Here is a 19390-nt window from a genome sequence, read left to right on the forward strand (position 1 = left end):
ACACGCCTCTGTCCCTTAATGCTGGGGTTTGTCCTGATGGGTATTGCCCCTCTCATGCTCTGTTTCGTCCCTCTGCGATGAGCGGGGGGGGTCGGGTGAGTCTCCTCGGCCTTTGAGCCTCCTGTGGTGTTTGCAGGAGCGTCACCACACCAAGATCCAGTACCAGCTGAAGTCTGAGCGGATCTCCCTGGCTCAGGTCTTCAGTAAGATGGAGCAGGTGGTGGAGGTGCTGGGCATCGAGGAGTACTCTGTCAGTCAGACCACTCTGGACAATGTGAGTCAGCTCCTAACTGTGGATCTTCTCCGTGCAGGACGAGGAGCACCGGATCAAATAAACCCCTTTATTCTACTCAGGTGTTTGTCAACTTTGCCAAGAAACAGAGCGATAACCTGGAGCAGCAGGCGGTGTCGCCCCCCGGGGGCGGACGTTCCCCCCTGCAGCGCATCCTGGACCTGCTGAAGTCCCGGCCGGCCAACACGGAGCTCGGCGCCCTGATGGCCGAGGCGCCGGAGGAGCTGGAGAGCGACGACGACGAAGGCCTCATCAGCTTCGAGGAGGAAAGGGTGAGCGGCTCACGCGCTCTTCTTCCTCACGCTGCAGGAAGGGCAGCGCCATAAGTACCGCGTACCTCAATGTCCACATTGACATTTAACGTTTACAGACCAGTGTTTCAAGTGTTTATGGCCGAGTCATTAAGAACACAATCTTTTGTGGTTTAAATTCATTTTAATATTTGTTTTGCAGGCTGAAAAAACTAAAAATCATACTTTCCAATGTTGGACGGTTGATTTTAAACTAAAGTCTATATAAATAAATAAATATACAATCATAAAACTATGACTAAATGTGTGATTAATCAAATAAGTAAATGATAATATGAAATGTGTAGAAGAATACACAGAAACACACAAGTACATTTATATATTTAATGTCCGTCATTTTTATGGTGACAAATAAGTAAGATACTTATTTATTCATTTAGCATCATATCATATATATGTATATATCTCATATATATATATATATATGAGAGATATATAGAGAGATATATAGAGATATATATTATATATATAAATATATAATATATATCCTCATATATATGTGTATATATATATATTCTGTACACATGAGCCATCCACCCACTCTGTGATGGACTCTGTCACTAAGCCTTTGTCCTGTGGGGACGTGTCTGTCCTGTGGGGACGTGTCTCAGTGGGCAGACAGAGTGCAGATGAATCACACGCTGTGACGAGGCTTTTTACTACATGTGGCCTGAGGGATTCGCGGCCCCCCTCAGCAGTGCTTTGGGTGGGTCAGGTGTAGATGACACACGATGGATGCTTCCTTTTGACTCCAGCTGGTCGGATCACAGGAGATGCTCCTCTTTGGTCCCCACGGCGACGCAAGGCGGTGTGATGTAACACACAGTGTTTCTCCTCATAAGCATTAAACGTAAAGTGGACTTGTGTGTCGTTGCAGGTGCAGCTCTCCTTCAACACAGACACTCTCTGTTGAATGAGCCCTGTAGAGAGGAGGAGAGGAGGAGAGGAGGAGAGGAGAGGAGGAGAGGAGGAGAGGAGCCCAAACCCGTCTGACTGAGCCCCGAGGCCTGCTGGTTAAACCCTGAAGAGGACCCAAACTGTCTGCACCACTTGGGAGCAGTAGTTCCGTAGGCAGCCTGTGTGTTTCTATCCCCGGGTGGAGGCAGGTGGTGCAGGAGAGGAGCCTGCAGGAGGAGACGCTGCAGCAGCAGCAGCGCCTGCATGTGGATTTTACCCTTCGTCCCAGAATGTTTCCTTCTTATGTATTTTCTTGGGAATGTATCTCAAAGATGGCCGAGTCGGGCGCTTCGGCGACCTTTACTCACGGGGGGCATGTTAGAGACCGCCTGCCAGCGCAGGTCACCCGGAGCCCCCCGGGGGGCCTCATGGAAGAGGAGGACCACTGGTCGTGTAATACAGTCTATTTTTCTGTGGCAAGAAGAAAGTTTTATTTTGGATATTGAAGCGGACAGAGAATGACTTGGTTTGTTCTGCAATAAGTGAAATGCATCCTGGGTAGCGGGACGTGCGTGGAGCTGTTGGCCTTTTGTGAATGTGCGCGTTGTTGTGCCTCCCTTCTCTCACCTCTGACACTGAATGCTGCTGTTTGTGCTTTTAACACATTATGTTATGGACCCTGTGAACCATCAGTAATACTTCCATTATTTTATCAGCAGTCCAACAGTCTGATATCAACACCTGCACTGTGACCCTGATCACAGGCGGACCCTGGACACAACACACCGCGGAGGACGTGTTTTATGGAACATCAGCTAGCAGCACTTGATTCCTGTCCAAACTGGTCCACTTCTTCTTTCACAACTTATAACACTCTGATTTTGTGATCGTTACTGTGGCCGTGGGAGGTTTTCCTACTTGGAAACGATTATCATTAAACAGGTAATAAAAGAAGATTGTTGTTCTTTCTTTGGTGCGAGTTAAACTGAAATAGTTGACTTTTATTATGAAAGTACAAACATGAAAACTCATCAATATCTTTGGAGATCCTTGTGTGATTAAATAGAGCTGGAAGGATCATCCTGAAACAGACTAATCAATAATAATCAATAATCACAGATCCAACATTTCATATGGATTCATGACGCAAAGCATCGTTCTATTGTCATTTGGATAAAACAGCATCTGGACACCGACGTCAGACCAATCAACCAGTATCTGTTTGTGTGACCGTTTCTGCTTTTACACACAAGTTTGTACATCTGACCCCTGAGAGTGTTTCATCAACACGTCCCCACATTCCTGAAGAATACCGGAGTTATGGACAGTCTGTTTCTTCTACAACAGATACACTACCACTAGCTTTACATTTTCACAGCTTTATTTCTCAGATTTCATTAAATTCAACCCGATATAAAACTCAGCAGTTCATTTATTGACAGATTTAAATAACATTAACTATCATTGTCCAGTTTCTATTGATATGCTTTGCGTTAAGAGTAGACACACGAATGGATGAATGAATAAAAATGTCATAATATTCGTTTGCGGGTTAAAAGAACATCACGTTTGAACGTCGTCCGGAGGATCAGTCTTCATCCTCTTCGTCCTCTTCATCCTCTTCGGCAAAGGCGACGCCCGTCGCCTGCAGCTTCCTGCACACAAACCAGAACACACGATTCAGCAGGAAAAAGTAAATCATTGCTACATTAGCAAGTATGGAAAAAGACAAAATCATTCATTGAGGTTATAGAATAGCAGTACTGCATGAAGCAATGCGTCCTAAGATAAGACGTAAGACACCTTCAGAGATGTCGGGGACATGGACAACTAAAGCAGGAGCTTTTGTGATGTGATATGGAACATTTGTTCTGGACACGTTGGACACGTTGGACACGTTGGACCTTTTAGCTCCGGGGTTGATGAGCGAAGCACCCGGAAGTCGTTTCTTCATCGCCTTTGATGGAGTCCAGTTCTGCTGCTGCGGTTTAAACTCTACAGAAACAAATGAGATCTCCATAAAGTGATGGAACAAAAATCAACACACACACACACTCTGCAGATTGGAATACATCTGGATTCATGTGGTGGATATCTTGGCCCTTTGGCATGCGGCCCTGAACGCGTACCTGCAGGCGGCGCTCGGTGACCTTTGACTGGACTGGCAGAGGGGGATCCATCTAGAGGATACAACGACATGGATGATCACTACAGTGCTGATGGATATGATTTGTGCTGCATGAAGGTGCAGCAGCAGATTCAACCATGAAACACCAACAGCAGGGTGGCGAGTGATGCAGAGTGTGAGCGGAGCGTTTACGGTCAGGCCGAGTGAGGCGGGCGGCCATGCTGAACAGCTGCTCCTTCAGCTCCCGCGCGGCCCGCGGGCCGTCCAGCCTGCACAGCGCCACGCTCTGCTCACCCGACCCGGAGCGCACCCGGACCACCGCACTGGGGCCGTGCGCCACGACGGACGCCTGTCCTCGTCCGCAGGCCGCCCTGGGGGAACACGGACAGAAGTGACGCCGTGGACGAGGCTGGGAGGACGGCCTCGAGGTCCAGAGGACGACGGATCGCGGCCTCACCTCAGCTTCACGATGAAGTCCTCCGTAGACGCCACGGCGAACCTCTGTCTCTAAACAAACAGGGGTCGTTACAAGCAGCCCCATGGGGGGTGGGGGGGGGGGGGAGAAACTTACAAACTGGTTGAGCGTGTCCTCCGTGTGCTCCGTGCTCCACACGTCGGCTGCATCTGTCAAACTCAAGATTCACAAAACGGTGATGAGATCAGTCCGCGTGCACACACACACACACACACACACACACACACACACACACACACACACACACACGTGACGATCGTCACTTTGGATTGAATGATCCCTCTGTTCACATTATTGTGTCCAGCCCTGGACCTATGACCTATGACCCATGTCCTCACTGATGAGCACTTTCAACATCTGGACGATCCATAACAGCGCACAATATTCGCCTTGACGCGCACGTGTAACACGCGCTTCCTCTCACCAGATGTTGGACAGTCCGTGTTCTGCTCGCGAGTAGCAAAGGAGCTCAGGCTGGTCCCTCTGGTCCCGCACAGTGCAGTACTCCGTCCGGGACGCTTCCATGTTTACTTCGACGCGCCGACGGCGGCCGAAGAGGCTCAAAAAGTCGCGTGCGCCTTTCCGCTCAGGTCACAGTTAAAGGGAGAGTCGCACACAGCTCGGGGAGCACACCGCCCCCTGCTGCGCGGGAGCGCGCTGCGCAACCGCCTCAAAGGTCAAAGGTCAGCCCCCTCCTCCTGCTCAGCGTCCAAAAAGACTCTAGTCCCGCCCACCGGGCACGTTGACCTCTTCATCGCAGTGCGCTCCTCTTCATCAGGTGCATGGTCTCTGCAGACCGATGAGAGGAGGCAGATGCACCAACCCTGTGCACACCGTGGAACTGCTGCTGAGGTGGACACTGTCCGCCTCTTCTAGTTGATTGTCTGTCAGCTTCTGACATTTCTATCTGCAGTCTTCATTTTGGATGGACGTTCTGTTTGGGGAGGACCAAGCTGTGGTAGCAGCTGAGGAGCAGCAGCCACATTGCTGCACTGCGTCGGCCGTTGGGGAGTCAGAGTGGTTCTTTCTGCAGCTTGGAGGTCTGCTGGAGGTCAGGACTCGTCCAGCAAGCCACACTGTGCCCCCCCCCCCCAGTGACATCTCCTCAGAACAGCTACAGAACGACATGGCCACTAAACACAAAATAACACATTTTCAAGGTATTTAAAGTTGTTTTATTTCCCAATGTACAAAACCAAAGTATAAATCAACACTGGGAGCTCCTCTCCAAAATCTGACAATATCACTGCAAGGTTTCAATTCTTTTCTCTTTATTACACAGACATCCCTGTGCACAGATGCCGGTGATGGCGTCCTGGTGGAGCCCCCGAAGCGCGGCGGCGACACATGCGTGCCGATGGTTTCATCTCTGTGTCACTGGCAGTGGTCCTGAATCCACTGGCAGAATCTGTGGGAATATTTGGCGGGCCGGACGGTGGAAAAGGCCCTGCCTGGGTAGCGGACACATTTCCACGCATGCTCCAGTCTCTTCTTCCAGCCGTACACAGTGAAGATGTCTATAATGCCCACAAAGTAGCGGTGGTCTGGCCCGTCCACCATGTGGATTGCGTTCTTGCAGTCGGGCAGCAGCCTGCGGTGGTGCTCAAGGAATTCCTGCAGCTCGGAGTCGTGTGTCTCCTGGAGGGGCGCCTCTGATGCCGCCATGGTCTCTGCCGCTGCCGGAGGGCTGGGGGGGTCTGAACCGGCGGGAGTGTCATCTAAGTCCATAGACCTTTGGGAAAGACAAAAGGAATCCACAGAACACAGTCAGAGGGGGGTAAACAGATCACTGAACCCAGGGTCCATCTGTGTCGTGGAACACACTCTGGGGTAAAGACAACACGGTTTATGACATCACGGGTAAAGACAACACGGTTTATGACATCACGGGTAAAGACAACACGGTTTATGACATCACGGGTAATGACTTTGATTGAAAGGCTTTTGGAAGGACCCAAGCTGCACACAGTCCCCCCCCCTGCATGGTAATCACGTGTTTGTGGGGCAGATCGCAGAGAGCGGTCTGGTCTGTTTATCGCTCTTTCGGGGCATTAGGGGGCTTTTCCTTTGCAGAGGCCCAGCGCTCTGGTTGCAGCTGCTCAAAGGGACACGGAACACCTACTTTGTGGTGCGAACAACAAGGTTTGCAAAAGAGTGCTTCCCTTCCAGCTCATCGGCGTGCAGCGGCTGAAGGGCCAGCAGGAGGCTGTAGTCCAGCACGCGGATCCCCTGAAGGAAAGCAGCGTCCGCTTTCACTTGGCCGGCAAACCAGGATTCTTCTTGACCTAAAGCAACGGGGGGGCAGGACCTCCGCTTAGTGTGCGTCGGGTGTCTTTAGAGAGTGAGGAGAGTGAGCAGCTCACCTAATGCTATGGACTGTCCTTTGAAGTTGTTGTCCTTCAGCACTTTCAGGGTCTGTTTTCCGCCCTCGTCGGGGTCGGTCCATCTCCCCACCTCGCAGCCCTTGATGTCGTATCTGTGGAGCGTTGAGGTCATTGAGTTCATCAGAGACGCAGAGTAACGTGACACTGGCAGACGCTGTACCTGATGTCGATCCTGTCGTCAGGGTAAAACACGCTCTGCATCACAATGAAGTACTTCTGGAGGACAGACAGGTACTGTGAGGGTAAAGCGTGATGTTTTGACCTATTGTCTGTTATATTAAATCGATGAACTACCTTCATTTGATTGGGAATAACAATCCTGTGGACACCTGGGGAGTGAAAAGAACCCTGGTTAAGTTCGGCCCGTGCACATCTCACCGAACACGACAAAGGCCACCGGGCTGCTCTCACCGAGAAACCGCACCAGCAGGGAGTGGGGGTATTTCTCCAGGTGGTCCATGTACGCCTGCAGGTTGGACAGGAGGAACCTCACCTCGCGTTTGCTCTGGGTCTTTAGGAAGAATCTCTTGTCATTCCTAAAATCAAGAATGGAAAGTGAAGAACAGGGAACGCACACCGACGTGGTAAATCCCCTTTAAACCTACAAGGACAACAGCACGTGTTTGCTTTCTTCACTGGTTACAGCCACAGAACGACATGGCCACTAGACAAGAAACACAAATGCTCCACGGCGTGTGATGGCATGAACGCCACCGCTGGAGCAAGAGCACCAAACAGAACACAGGTTGAACTCTCCGCTCGTCTCTGGTCTAAGAAGCAGTCGGCCAATCACTCCTTAAAGATAAATGAGTGACATCATCTAAAATACACTGAGGTTTGGGCCCTTCGGCGCCCCGTCGGGGCGTGATGATCCACGAAGACGGGAGCTGCTTTTAAGAGATGAATCGCCTTGAACCCTTTTTGGAAAATGCACGCTTTTCTTGTTAATTTGATCTGTAAAAAGTATATTTGTTTTTTTTAAATGCACAGTACTAAGCTTATATCCTTAAAGATTATTAAAATCTATTGCAGAAGGAGGTGCTGGCGGACTGAGCAGTGACTGAAACGCACTGTAAGCGGCTTGGAGCGAGCGTTGGTGTTGGAGGAAGGAGTTTTAGGGTGAAGGCATCGTGGGTGTAGATGAACCTTGAGTTGGGAGGAGTACTCATGGAAGGTGTTGTGTGTAGGTCGCGCTCACGTGATGAAGAAATCAGCCTTGCTCTTGGAGTTACTGACAAACTGCAGGTAGCAGTCCTCTGAGCAGAAGGAGCTCACGTACTCCTCACCGGTGACGTCCACTGAACGCCTCACTTTAGCAAACGCCGATGCTGCGAATGTCAGCATCTCAAACCCCTAGAAGGCAAAGACTCAACGTCACCACGTGGCTTTTAAGCAGCTTGACACAGCAATCCTCACAACGAAATGAACGTGCGAACGCGTGAGAACTAGATAACCGCAATTGGATGGGATGTGAACAAAGACAAAGCTCGTGTCGTCAGCTGCACTCGCCTCGTGACTTTGCTTCACCTTGAACTCCTCGGCTGCAGGTGTATCCTGTGCAAAAGGTGAAGTGATTACGAGGGAATTAATATGCACATTGTATTGCGTTAATCGTACAACTGGTCGCCTTCACCTGGCCGGACGTCTCCGTAGTGGCCTGGATGGCAGCACGCATGCCTTCTTTCATCATGCACGTCAGATGGTAGAACTCGTGCTCCTGGTTGACCTCAAACACGCCGACCATCCTCCATCGCTGTCTCAAATGCCACCAGCGTCGCCGGCTGGCAGCTGCGGGGGAACCAGCAGCGTGCGCCATCTACCGGGCAGAGACCAGTTTAACCAGTTATCACACTGTGGTGGCGGGGGCGTGGTTAGCTCAGCTGCAGGGCGGAGGGGGCGGAGGGAAGGGGGGGGGGGTCCAGGGAACGCTGCCGGCAGGTAACGAGCGAGCACAGCTGGACGTAATGACCACTGATTATCTCTCCTGAGAGCAGGACCTGCAGCGAGAGAGACTCGGAGCAGGTGCTTGGGGGCCGAGGGGCCGAGGGGCCCCAGCGAATGCAGGAAACCGCTTGTAATGGAGCACATTGCTCAGTGGTCCTGAAGTGAACCCCAGCCGGCGACGCACACGCTTCCTTCTCTTCTTCTCGCTGGAGGCGTGTGGTGATCCAGCGCACCATCCAATCCGGGGAAAAGGGGGAAGTTCTCGATTGTCCCTCGTGGCAGTTGAGGATTCCCAATGTGGCGTTGTGGTCATTTTTGCAGGCCGCTATGGTAGAAGCAGTGAGGCCCCATGAGGGCGCCAAACGCTACCCTGAACATCCCACCGGATTCCAGGAGAGGAGCACGGGGGGGGGTCTGTGTCTTTGTGCCAGGCGACGTCTGACGCAGACCTTCTCCAACGTCCCAGAGACCAACGGACCTTCAACTACTGGCTGGACTGTGGATCATCATGTAGCATCCATAGCAAGTTCACGTAGCATTGTGACGATGAGAGAGAGGTCCACTTGTTATGAATATCTTAAATGTTAATAACAATAACTACCCACGGCTCCATGGCATATTGATCAGCGGTTATAGAAACGCACACGGAAGCGGAGTAGTACCATGAGAACACAGCCTCTGTAGCTCACGTAGGGGAGACGAGCTGCGTCTTGTTTCTAGGCGATGCAAAGCGACACAATCAGGCAGCTCTTACCTGGAGGTCTCGCTTGGACGAATGGCTCCCACGGTTTGTCCTCTCATGCAGTGTGTCTGAAACGAGACTAGCGTACGCGTCCCCTCCCACCCCACCTGAGACCGCATTCCAGGCAGGTCTGGCCAGCTCTGCAGGGTGTGCCCCATGTGGCACGGGCCTGTTCCTTATAATCACAACACATCATCTAAATGCCGTCAAAACGCATTCGCCCCTTCCTTCTTATTCTGGGGCATATCTTTCAAACGAGATCAATCCATCCAGCTTCAGAGCCGCTTGTCCTTCAGACAGGGTCCCGGGGGGGTGGGCGGGGGCTGGATTCGATCCCAGCGAACAAAGACTGATTTAATACAAAATACACTTTAAATCATGATCGAGGGAGAAAAGCAGTTCAAACCTACCTGGACCTGCGTGTAGAGGTCAGCTGGTTTCTGGGGGGACAACTGACATCAAGCGTCTGTGATGACGGGTCATGACTCTTCACATCGCTGTGGGGGAAGTTTGCCCCCCCCCCCTCTTTACAGGTTGTTATTAATTCCGCCACATGGAAGGTTTGAGGATTAAAGGTCATGTCACAGCATCCCCATCAGATCCAAGTCCAAGCTTTGACTCCAGCACCTTCATCGTTCAGAGGTGACCTGCTGGGGCGTTCTGGTAGAGCAGGACTCCGCCCCCCATGTGTGACATGATGGGGTTTATGAAATGCCTTCTTGGGGATCATCACGATGCTTCTTAGTGAATGTGAGACAAGCCTCTTGGAACTCTCCCGTGGACGCAATGTTTGCCCCGCCTCGCTCTTATTGTTGGGTCATGACCTCTGACCTTAACTGAGGCCAGTGAGGCCTGCGCTTCTTCCCCCTCTGGCTCTGGAGGTATTTTTATAGTGGTGAAGAATTGGATCAACCACAATAATGTTGCCATGGAAACGTCAATTCAGGAAGCAGTCTGCAGGCAATCCACCATTCGTGTGTGGATGGGTGGAGAGGAGCAGTCCACTAAAGACCAAATACATACAGAACCTCTGGAAAACATGCATGTGGTACCTTCTTGCCCACCAGCAGAGGGATGTGCGACCACCACACATGGGAAATGCAAACTGGACCACAGGAATGAAGGTGAGAAAGGGAAGCGTCTAATATGTAACATGTACGTTTATATTTGAGTTCTTGCGTTTTCACCCGTTTGTCGTGATCTTGGGGAGACTTGACCGTCCGCTGTGCCAACAAACAATCCGCCTCCAGATGATGGATTTATCCGTCATTGTTTGTAAGTCATCATTTAATACTGAATATGATGCAACAGGCACCACCAAACGATTACAGCAACAATATCTGTATGAACTGTTCTCCAAAAGACAACGAAATACAAAACAAGAAGGTACCACATGTAAGAAATACTGTTGTAGTTTCATGTAGTATATTAAGCAACATGACAAACGCAAATCAATGTCAGTATGAATCCAGTCTCACTTGATTAATGGGTGCAATCAAACTCTTTATTGAAATGTAATACAGATAATGCATAGAGAACATACGGGTGTATAGTGACCTTTCGCTGAGCTGAGGTTGCTCATTAGCATATTTAAATACAACTGTTTTCAGACCTCGAGTGTTAACACAGCAGAGGTTCAAGGCAAAGATTTAGCTTATGTTTGGCTTATTGGGTTATGCAGCCACAATTAAAGGAGCCGGTCGTTTCTTATTCCATTCAAAGTTGTGAAGCAGGGTTATTTTTGTCTCTGTAAGCGAGCCGGGCTGAGGCTGGGGGGGTAAAGGGGACACTGGTCTCCACTCGCTCTATTGGCCGATGGACACGGAACATTTGTCCAACCTGGTTTGCGTGTGCAGCTTAGAGACTGAATGAGGCCTCGTCCAGGTCTCTTATAGAAATACTGTGAGAGCAGAAAGCTCCACCGGCGTGGCAACGGTAACTATGGAGGGCAGAGATCTAACCAACCAACATTTGCTGAAATTGCGTTCAGGCAGAAAAACACTTTCCACTTGCCTCTTTAAGGCAACCGGGTGCTGATGTGAAAGCGGTTTCATATTCACAACAAATCATATTTCACAGGTTGACATGATGCTCGGATAGTGCATATCCTAAACAAACGGTCACAAACAAACTCACCTCTGCCCCGGCAGCGCGGCGAGATTTGTCCCTGTATCATCTGTCAAACCGCTCAGAAGATACAGTTGAAGTAACAGTTTTCCACCAAAATGACGAGTAAGAGTAGACGCTGTGTTTGCATGTTTTGTTAGCATTGGGAGTCAGCAGTAGCTTAGCACAGAGGAGCAGCAGTGCTCCTCCCTCACTGTTGCGTTGCTCCTGTGGTGGAGTTCTGGCCCACAAGTTGCTTGAGTGGGCGCAGGAACACCAGCATCACGGTGATGTTATCACTGGATCCCGCCTCTTTAGCGTGACACACCAACTGCTGAGCGACTCGCAGTCCGGCCGCGTCCTCCGACTGCTCCAGCGGAGCGTCTCCGACGTCCTCGGGGTCAGCGGGCCGACGGAGTGCCTCCCGGACCAGATGTGGGACTTCTGAAGGTTCGACTGCGTCAAAGAAGCCGTCGCATGCCAGCAGCACGTAGTCCTCGTCCCCTAACAGCTGCGTCGTGACGCAGTCAGCATCTCCAGACACGTAGGGCTTCTGGTCAAAGTCCCCTGGAAGAGGCACGAGGATGTTAAACACAGCATCACATCGTGTCGCGTCGTGTAGGCCGGGCTGTTGTTTGTAAATCACAGTGCAAATGTGCAAAAGGCTGAAAAGCAGAATTCATAAATGTAACACGGTCTCAGTGAAATGAAACGCTTCCTCCTGCAGTTTCCCTAAACGTCCACAGGAGGGAGCAGGACTCTGCTTCTTGGGAAACTCGTGAGCCGACCGAGTCCACGAAGGTGTCCAGGTTTCCAGATGGGATCTGGACAGACCGTGTCCTGTTCTTGTCTGTCTGTCAAATACGATTAGGTCCCATTAAGAGGAGGTCGCTGATGTTCCCAAACGCCTCCGGTTTACCACTAATCTCCCTTAATGGGGGGGAGGGGGTGTGAGGGTCTCCCTCTTCCTCGAACCTTCAGAGATGGATAAAAGCTCCTGCTCTCCCCCAGAAACTGTCAGATCTTCTAGCTCCTCTTGTCCCTTTCCAGCTGAATCGTAGTCATTTGACTTCTGTCTGTACTTGTGTTGATCATTACTGGATTCTTATGATTTTTCCTATATCCTAGTTACTAAAATACTTAATCATAAGCGAGTCTCTGATACTTTTGAGGGCTGAATCCACAAAGTAGTAAACAAATGAGAAATGTGTGGGAACTGATCATTTGTGGTGTGATGAGCAGCGTACAGCCAAACGAAGCCCACCACGAGGCGCCGTGGTGGATGTCCCGCCCCAGAGGACTCGCAGAGGGAACTCCTCCCCCCCGGGTGGTCTCTGCTTGTCCCTCACTCAGGCATCCGGGAGCCTTTTAAACCTCAAGGACACAATTAAACTAGTGCAATCCAAAATGTCCCCAGACGTGGACTTACCGATCGCCCTGGAGACGGCGTAGGTGCCATTAACACGCCAGCAGCCCATGAAGGTGATGCAGCCCCCGAGGTCCTCAACCCTCTGCTTCTCATCCTGGGAGGGGGACAAAGGTGGTCTCATTGACTGCCCGGGTTTGAGTAAAGCGTCTTCCTCTAGGCACCAATCAGCGCCGTGGTTACTGAGCTGCAGAGGATGCCGACTCAGCTTTTTACTAAACGCATGGGGGGGGGGACATGTCCTTCCCTCCAAGCCGGCCCGTTGTCTCAGGTGTGGACGTCTGTCCAGTGGGCTGGTCACAGACGGACAGTGATGCCACAGCGACACACAGACTGCAGCCGACCATTAAACCATGAGGAACGTGAGCGTCTTTATTATCAATGTCAGGCACGTGCACACATGCTGCTGCTGACCTTTGGCCCCGGATGAGAAAAGTGACCCTTCTGCTGGAGCCCAATTGTTTCTTCATTCATCAATATTTAAGAATAAAAATGACTTCCCCCCAAATGTGTTTTGATACGTGACATGTATTTGAGTTCTCGTGAGAGTTTCCCCCCGTGCAGCCTCTCGTACCTTAGAATAATAGTCAGACTGAGTTAACAAAAAAAATATACAAGTTGAAAATATCCTGCGTTCTTATTCGTTTTAAATACATGAATCGTTTTGGCGACAGGTGCCCTTTTGTTGTGGTTTGAGCTCCTCCCCCCAGATGTCTGATTAACGTGTTATCTACGTGTGCAGTATTTAATAGTCAATGTTCATGATGAACAAATGGTTGAGTTGTGCGTGTTGTAAATTATAGTTATAAAATAAACTAAATCTGAAAGTCAGACTTTGGCCAAGGAACTTGCATGTGTGTGTGTGTGTGAGAGACATCCTTACCTCTCTATCTGGTTTATGGGGGTCCATGAGGGTCACAGCTTGTCCCCCTCTGACCAGCATTGCCTGAGAGTCTCCCAGCCAGGCCACCGACAGCTGCTGTCTCTGGATCAGCACCACCACTCCCGTAGTGCCGCTCCGCAGACGCTGCAACACACGCCATGGATCAGAAGCCCAGACAGCGTGCAGTGTTTACGGGTCTCTAATGTCATCTGTACTTCAAATCTCAGCTGTCTGTCATTCATCGTAGAATTCATCATCTGAGATCCATGCGATGTTGATTGTGGCACCGATGAGCAAAGCTGAATGACTCTGATGGTGTGTGTGTGTGTGTGTGTGTGATGGTGTGTGTGTGTGTGTGATGGTGTGTGTGTGTGTGTGATGGTGTGTGTGTGTGTGTGTGATGGTGTGTGTGTGTGTGTGATGGTGTGTGTGTGTGTGTGATGGTGTGTGTGTGTGTGTGTGTGTGTGTGATGGTGTGTGTGTGTGTGATGGTGTGTGTGTGATGGTGTGTGTGTGTGTGTGTGTGTGTGTGATGGTGTGTGTGTGTGTGTGTGTGTGTGTGATGGTGTGTGTGTGTGTGTGTGTGTGTGTGTGTGTGTGTGTGATGGTGTGTGTGTGTGTGTGTGTGTGTGTGTGATGGTGTGTGTGTGTGTGTGTGATGGTGTGTGTGTGTGTGTGTGTGATGGTGTGTGATGGTGTGTGTGTGATGGTGTGTGATGGTGTGTGTTGGTGTGTGTGTGTGTGTGTGTGTGTGTGTGTGTGTGTGATGGTGTGTGTGTGTGTGTGTGTGTGATGGTGTGTGATGGTGTGTGTTGGTGTGTGTGTGTGTGTGTGTGTGATGGTGTGTGTGTGTGTGTGATGGTGTGTGTGTGTGTGATGGTGTGTGTGATGGTGTGTGCGTGTGTGATGGTGTGTGTGTGTACCTCTCTCTTGGCTTTGCCCCTGAACATGTCGTCCGTGTGCTTGAAGGCCATCTTGAGGGCGGAGCTTGCGTCACTCTGCAGTGACTCCTGTTTGCTCAGAGCGACGTGGAGGTGAGTGGCGGCGTACGTGGCAGCGTCCACGCCCCCGTGGCCATCGAACACAGCGTAGTAAGCACACTGGTCTTGGCTCTGGACCATGGCGGACAGAGGAAAAGAAAGGCTGTTGTTGATCCTGAAGCTGCTTTGAGAAGAACACCAGCGAGGAGCAGCAGTGAAGCTGTTTCACCTGGACTCCAAGCAGCTGGTTGAACTCAGCCAGGGCCAAATGTTTGTCCTCCATTTTCCTCCTCGTGTTCTTGATGCTGTGAACGGAGCAGTGGAGGAACTGGGAGGGCGGCGGCGGATGCTTGGGGAAGTCCTGAGACCAGCCCAGCGTCACTTCTATCAGCTGGTTGAGGAAGACGCGCTGCACGGCCTCGGACTCCAGCACTGGCAGGGTTCAAAGACAGAGGGGTGGACATGAACACGTGTTTCTACCACGTTGTGCTTCCTCTACGTGCAGAGGACACGGAACAAACGGGAGGACAGCAGCTGTTGATAACAGACTTGTAATGCACCACCTCTACCTGTGACTACGCCATCGTAATGTGCTGCTCAGGACTGAGTTTGAACCCCTTCACACTCCCTTTTACCATTAAGCTGAGACTAGAGACTCCAGCACGATACCACAGAGCATCACACACTGCAGTGAACTTTAAGTGCACTTACACACGACTTCCTGCTCCTCCTCCTGGTTGGGCCCAGGTTCCCGGGCGCAGTGGAAAGGTGAGAGGTCGTTCTGCAGCAGCTGGGACAGCGCTGCCTGGCACAGGAGCGCACTGAGGCCTGCAGGAGCCCCCCTGAACAAGAACAAGAATGCATGTCGTGTACTTTGCCAAGATCTGAACTTTGTAGAGCCAGAGCTGTGCTGACCCCCCAGTAGAGAAACAAACACAAATGGTACAACTGGACCCCAATAATCAGCATTGGCTGAGAGGTTAACTCTCATCAAATCATCTTTCCCTCCTTGAGCCTCACAGAATGACTTTTCTGTTTTGGAAAAGCCCCGAGCAGAGGAAACAGGAAGTGGGGAGAACAATGGGGTCTCTGCAGAGCGGATGTGAGGACTTCCTGAGAAGAAGAGAGCGCACAAACAAGCCAGTGGCTCGAGAGAGAGAGAGAGACTGGGGCCTCACGGTTTCTTTCAAACTTGTTCTACGTTCGGCTTAGTGTGGAGGTTTGCTCGTAGCTCATCGAAGGCTCATCGTTCAGGGGAGACTACATCACATTACAGGTCATTTAGCTGACGCTTTTATTCAAAGCCACTTCCATTGCATTTTGAACCTGTGGCCTGTTACATTCTTGCCCGGGGAGCAATTAGGGGTCAGGTGTCTTGCTCGGGGACACATGGAGCAGCCGGGGCTCGAACCTTGCGGTTCCCGGCCACCGTCTCTACTCCATGCGCCACCGTCGACCCTCGCGGACTACTGACCTCCGGCAGAGCAAACAGGATGACACGGATTTTCCACGATTGTGTGACCAAACTCCTTGACTGAACAAAAACACCTTCACCACTGGCTTTCCCCAGATACCATGACACCGTGGTACGTGTCCTGTGCTGTCTGAATTCCATTTACAAACATTTACCACGCGTAACTCCAACGAGTAACATTAGTGCTACTCTTACGTTACAGCTATGTTGTTTGGTACTTTCTGCTCTCATGTTTACAGTTTAGAGCAGCGTGAAGTCAAACCGCAGAGACAAGCATAAATAGTGAATGAGGGCAAGAACAGAGCTGTCAGGAATCTGAGGAATGCAGCCACACACACACACACACACACACACACACACACACACACACACACACACACACACACACACACACACACACACACACATGGATAGTGCAAATAACACCAGTACTTATGAAACTTATGAAATAAGTCTCTGGAAATGAAAAGTGGCATTATGAAATAAAAGACCCTGGAAATGAAAAGTGGCATTATGAAATAAAAGACCCTGGAAATGAAAAGTGGCATTATGAAATAAAAGTACCATGAAATGAAAAGTGGCATTATGAAATAAAAGTACCATGAAATGAAGTGGCATTATGAAATAAAAGTACCATGAAATGAAAAGTGGCATTATGAAATAAAAGTACCATAAAATAATTAAATGTATTTAATATTTATGTATTTATTGCCTCATTTATTTATTTCATGACGTATTTCAAATGCATATTTCACGTATTTATTCATTTATTTAATTTTGACTAAAACGGCATTCCATAGTTTTCACCGTGGAGACATTCTACGCTTTGCCATGATAGAAATATTGGGGTGCCAAATAAGAACATGCAAAAGGTGCGTATGCTTCCCCCCCCCCAGTCGTACCTGGCAGCCAGCAGCCTTCGCCCCAGCTCCAGGCTCTCCCCATGCAGCTCCTCCAGGGTGACTCTGCGGCTCAGAGGGCTCACAGGTAGCGGAGCGCCTTCCTTCAGAGCGGCTGGGAACTCCTCGGCAAACCTCCCCAGGAAGGAGCGGGCCTCCTCCTCCATGCTGCCGACTGTGGCTGCCGTGAGCACTCAGGTGAACGGGGGTCAGGGCTTCAAAAGGCAGACGACGTAGGCTTCAAGTAGCACGATTTAAGCGGTAAACACATCACTGATGTGTTGTCAAATATATCAGGCATTCTAGAGGATATCAAGTATTCAAGGATGTCAATGTACAAATATGGAACTCTTGTTTTGTAACACAAGTAAAAATGCTGGATTTGGTGTCATCAGATGTCTTCAACTCAAAAGGCATTGCCAGGAAATATTACTTGTTTTCCCAGGAACACAAAAATTGAAGAATAAAAACACGTCCAACTAAATGTTGTAATATCTCCACAGAAAACATTTTTCCATATACATTTTGTACCCTTCGGAACCAGACATAGTTAGATCGAGTTGGACTGGTTCAGTGATGCTCTATTCCTGACGATATTTGGATTATTACGAAGAAAATAAATTCCACACCAATCACAATTTTATCATTTTCACGTTTAGTTCAACACGATTATCTTCACAACTGGGTTGATCAGACCTTATTTCAGGCATTTCACCAAAAATCCAATGACTTTTTTGCATTTCTACACATCTAACATTAATCATAGACCTAGACACGCTATTTGCACTGTTCTTCTGTACATAGTCTACACATTTCTTATACTTTTAACATATGTATTATTCTGTCGTTATAATGTTGATTCATATTCTATATTCCCTTTTACGTCAAACTAATGTAGAATGGGAAGAATGTAATGTAACCTAATTTAACCGCGGTATAAATAAAGTATTTCTTATTCTGATACGTATTCCTAGTTTCTTCCTTGAAACTGAACCAGTTCTTTGTAGCATACACTCTCTGCAGCCTACACTCCCTGCAGCCTGCGCTCTTTGTAGACTACGCTCTTTGTAGACTACGCTCCCTGTAGACTACACTCTCTGCAGCCTACACTCTGTAGTCTACGCTCCCTGCAGCCTACGCTCCCTGCAGCCTACGCTCCCTGCAGCCTACGCTCCCTGCAGCCTACGCTCCCTGCAGCCTACGCTCCCTGCAGCCTACGCTCTCTGCAGCCTACACTCTCTGCAGCCTACACTCTGTAGACTACACTCTCTGCAGCCTACGCTCTTTGTAGACTACGCTCCCTGTAGACTACGCTCCCTGTAAACTACGCTCTCTGCAGCCTACACTCTGTAGACTACACTCTGCAGCCTACGCTCCCTGTAGGCTACACTCTGCAGCCTACACTCTGCAGGCTACACTCTCTGTAGACTACGCTCTCTGCAGGCTACGCTCTCTGTAGACTACGCTCTCTGCAGTCTACGCTCCCTGTAGACTACGCTCCCTGTAGACTACGCTCGCTGTAGACTACACTCCCTGCAGTCTACTCTCTGTAGCCTACCCTCTCTGTAGTCTACACTTTCTGTAGCGAGTGTACTTGAATGAGCTGAAGATAACGGTATTTACTTGTTTCAATCATCTCCGACTTCCCAAATCATGATAGTAAGTCGCGTTGTTAGTCACAACAAACTGCACAGTGGTGACACATTATTACCTCAGACGGAGCTTTCGTTAGCTAACGTTACGTGCGTAGCCAGATACCCACAGCCTTCGCTGCGGTGCGTTCTGCTGTGTTAGTCATTTGCAGGGGTCCTCGTGGCTGAGGCGTTTACGTTACATGGCACGTGTGAACTCGGCGCCGCAAAAGCGGCTTCGTTCCGCTCAATTAGGTAACGTCGACCGATGAAAACGGCCCTCTAGAGAACGCGTCCTGGAGCTAACGTTAGACACACGAGACGTAAACAGAGAAACGGTGATAAAGACACACGAACCTGCGCGTGAAGACGTGGGGCAGTAACCACGTAATGGTAGTAAGTTACGTTGCTAACGTTACACCAGCAGCGGCGGCGGCGGCTGTGAGCATCTTCCTGTACCGTGACACAAGCCCCGCCCCCTCCACTGGAGAGTTAAAGGGCCACACCACTATTTACAAGCGGCAAGATTACAGGATAAATACTACAGCTGTACCTCTACCAAAACTCACCAGCCGCAATGTATGCTTGAAACTACAGAATAAGAGCTTTGATAGGGTTTAACTTGTTTTAATCATGAATTAAGCTCCATTGTTTGATTAAAACTTTCAGAAAATGGAAAACTACTGAATCATTTTCCAGAGATTAAACCCCCCAAATACCGATTTAAAGAAAATATTCAAACAGTCACACTCTGGAATCTGGAACAATTTAACATTTGGCATTTTTTCACAAACAATCCAATAATAACAATGAAAATG

General features: G+C 49.7%; 4 protein-coding genes across 14 annotated transcripts in view; 1 reads left to right on the plus strand and 3 right to left on the minus strand.

The window, feature by feature from the left end:
* Positions 1 to 2454, plus strand: part of abca2 (ATP-binding cassette, sub-family A (ABC1), member 2) — a 49314-nt gene extending 46860 nt beyond the window's left edge. For both annotated transcript variants that reach the window (XM_078087439.1, XM_078087440.1), the window contains 3 exons: positions 137 to 274; positions 355 to 564; positions 1481 to 2454. In XM_078087439.1, the coding sequence (XP_077943565.1) occupies positions 137 to 274; positions 355 to 564; positions 1481 to 1516 (384 nt within the window). In that variant the 3' untranslated portion in view covers positions 1517 to 2454. The remainder of the gene's footprint in view (positions 1 to 136; positions 275 to 354; positions 565 to 1480) is intronic.
* Positions 2455 to 2863: 409 nt separating this feature from the next.
* paxx (PAXX non-homologous end joining factor) lies at positions 2864 to 4718 on the minus strand. Of its 7 annotated transcripts, none has more exons than XM_078087449.1 (7): positions 4528 to 4718; positions 4200 to 4260; positions 4086 to 4135; positions 3821 to 3999; positions 3630 to 3680; positions 3405 to 3495; positions 2864 to 3155 (listed from the first exon to the last, which is right to left on the minus strand). In XM_078087449.1, the coding sequence occupies exons 1-7, from the start codon at positions 4626 to 4628 to the stop codon at positions 3089 to 3091; spliced, it is 600 nt and encodes a 199-aa protein (XP_077943575.1). In that variant the 5' UTR covers positions 4629 to 4718; the 3' UTR covers positions 2864 to 3088. The 7 variants fall into 7 exon arrangements, with proteins under 7 accessions (XP_077943575.1, XP_040051504.2, XP_040051502.2 ...); XM_040195570.2 differs by having other exon boundaries at positions 3304 to 3495; positions 4528 to 4716; XM_040195568.2 differs by having other exon boundaries at positions 3304 to 3495; positions 3779 to 3999; positions 4528 to 4688.
* A 537-nt stretch (positions 4719 to 5255) lies between these two features.
* LOC120830533 (phosphatidylinositol 4-phosphate 5-kinase-like protein 1) lies at positions 5256 to 9331 on the minus strand. The gene is made up of 10 exons (XM_040195240.2): positions 9186 to 9331; positions 8121 to 8303; positions 7997 to 8041; positions 7686 to 7840; positions 6899 to 7023; positions 6782 to 6816; positions 6648 to 6703; positions 6467 to 6579; positions 6226 to 6388; positions 5256 to 5835 (listed from the first exon to the last, which is right to left on the minus strand). The coding sequence occupies exons 2-10, from the start codon at positions 8301 to 8303 to the stop codon at positions 5478 to 5480; spliced, it is 1233 nt and encodes a 410-aa protein (XP_040051174.2). The 5' UTR covers positions 9186 to 9331; the 3' UTR covers positions 5256 to 5477.
* A 1324-nt stretch (positions 9332 to 10655) lies between these two features.
* On the minus strand, positions 10656 to 19060 carry ppm1f (protein phosphatase, Mg2+/Mn2+ dependent, 1F). 4 transcript variants are annotated; one of them, XM_040195239.2, is made up of 8 exons: positions 18930 to 19060; positions 16945 to 17156; positions 15280 to 15410; positions 14798 to 15000; positions 14512 to 14700; positions 13589 to 13732; positions 12709 to 12802; positions 10656 to 11846 (listed from the first exon to the last, which is right to left on the minus strand). In XM_040195239.2, the coding sequence occupies exons 2-8, from the start codon at positions 17106 to 17108 to the stop codon at positions 11491 to 11493; spliced, it is 1281 nt and encodes a 426-aa protein (XP_040051173.2). In that variant the 5' UTR covers positions 17109 to 17156; positions 18930 to 19060; the 3' UTR covers positions 10656 to 11490. The 4 variants fall into 4 exon arrangements, with proteins under 4 accessions (XP_040051173.2, XP_077943568.1, XP_077943569.1 ...); XM_078087442.1 differs by having other exon boundaries at positions 16945 to 17243; positions 18930 to 19046; XM_078087443.1 differs by having other exon boundaries at positions 16945 to 17243; positions 18653 to 19022.
* Positions 19061 to 19390: the final 330 nt, after the last annotated feature.

This window comes from Gasterosteus aculeatus, chromosome 13 (assembly GCF_964276395.1).
Source record: "Gasterosteus aculeatus chromosome 13, fGasAcu3.hap1.1, whole genome shotgun sequence".
Classification (NCBI taxonomy): domain Eukaryota; kingdom Metazoa; phylum Chordata; class Actinopteri; order Perciformes; family Gasterosteidae; genus Gasterosteus; species Gasterosteus aculeatus.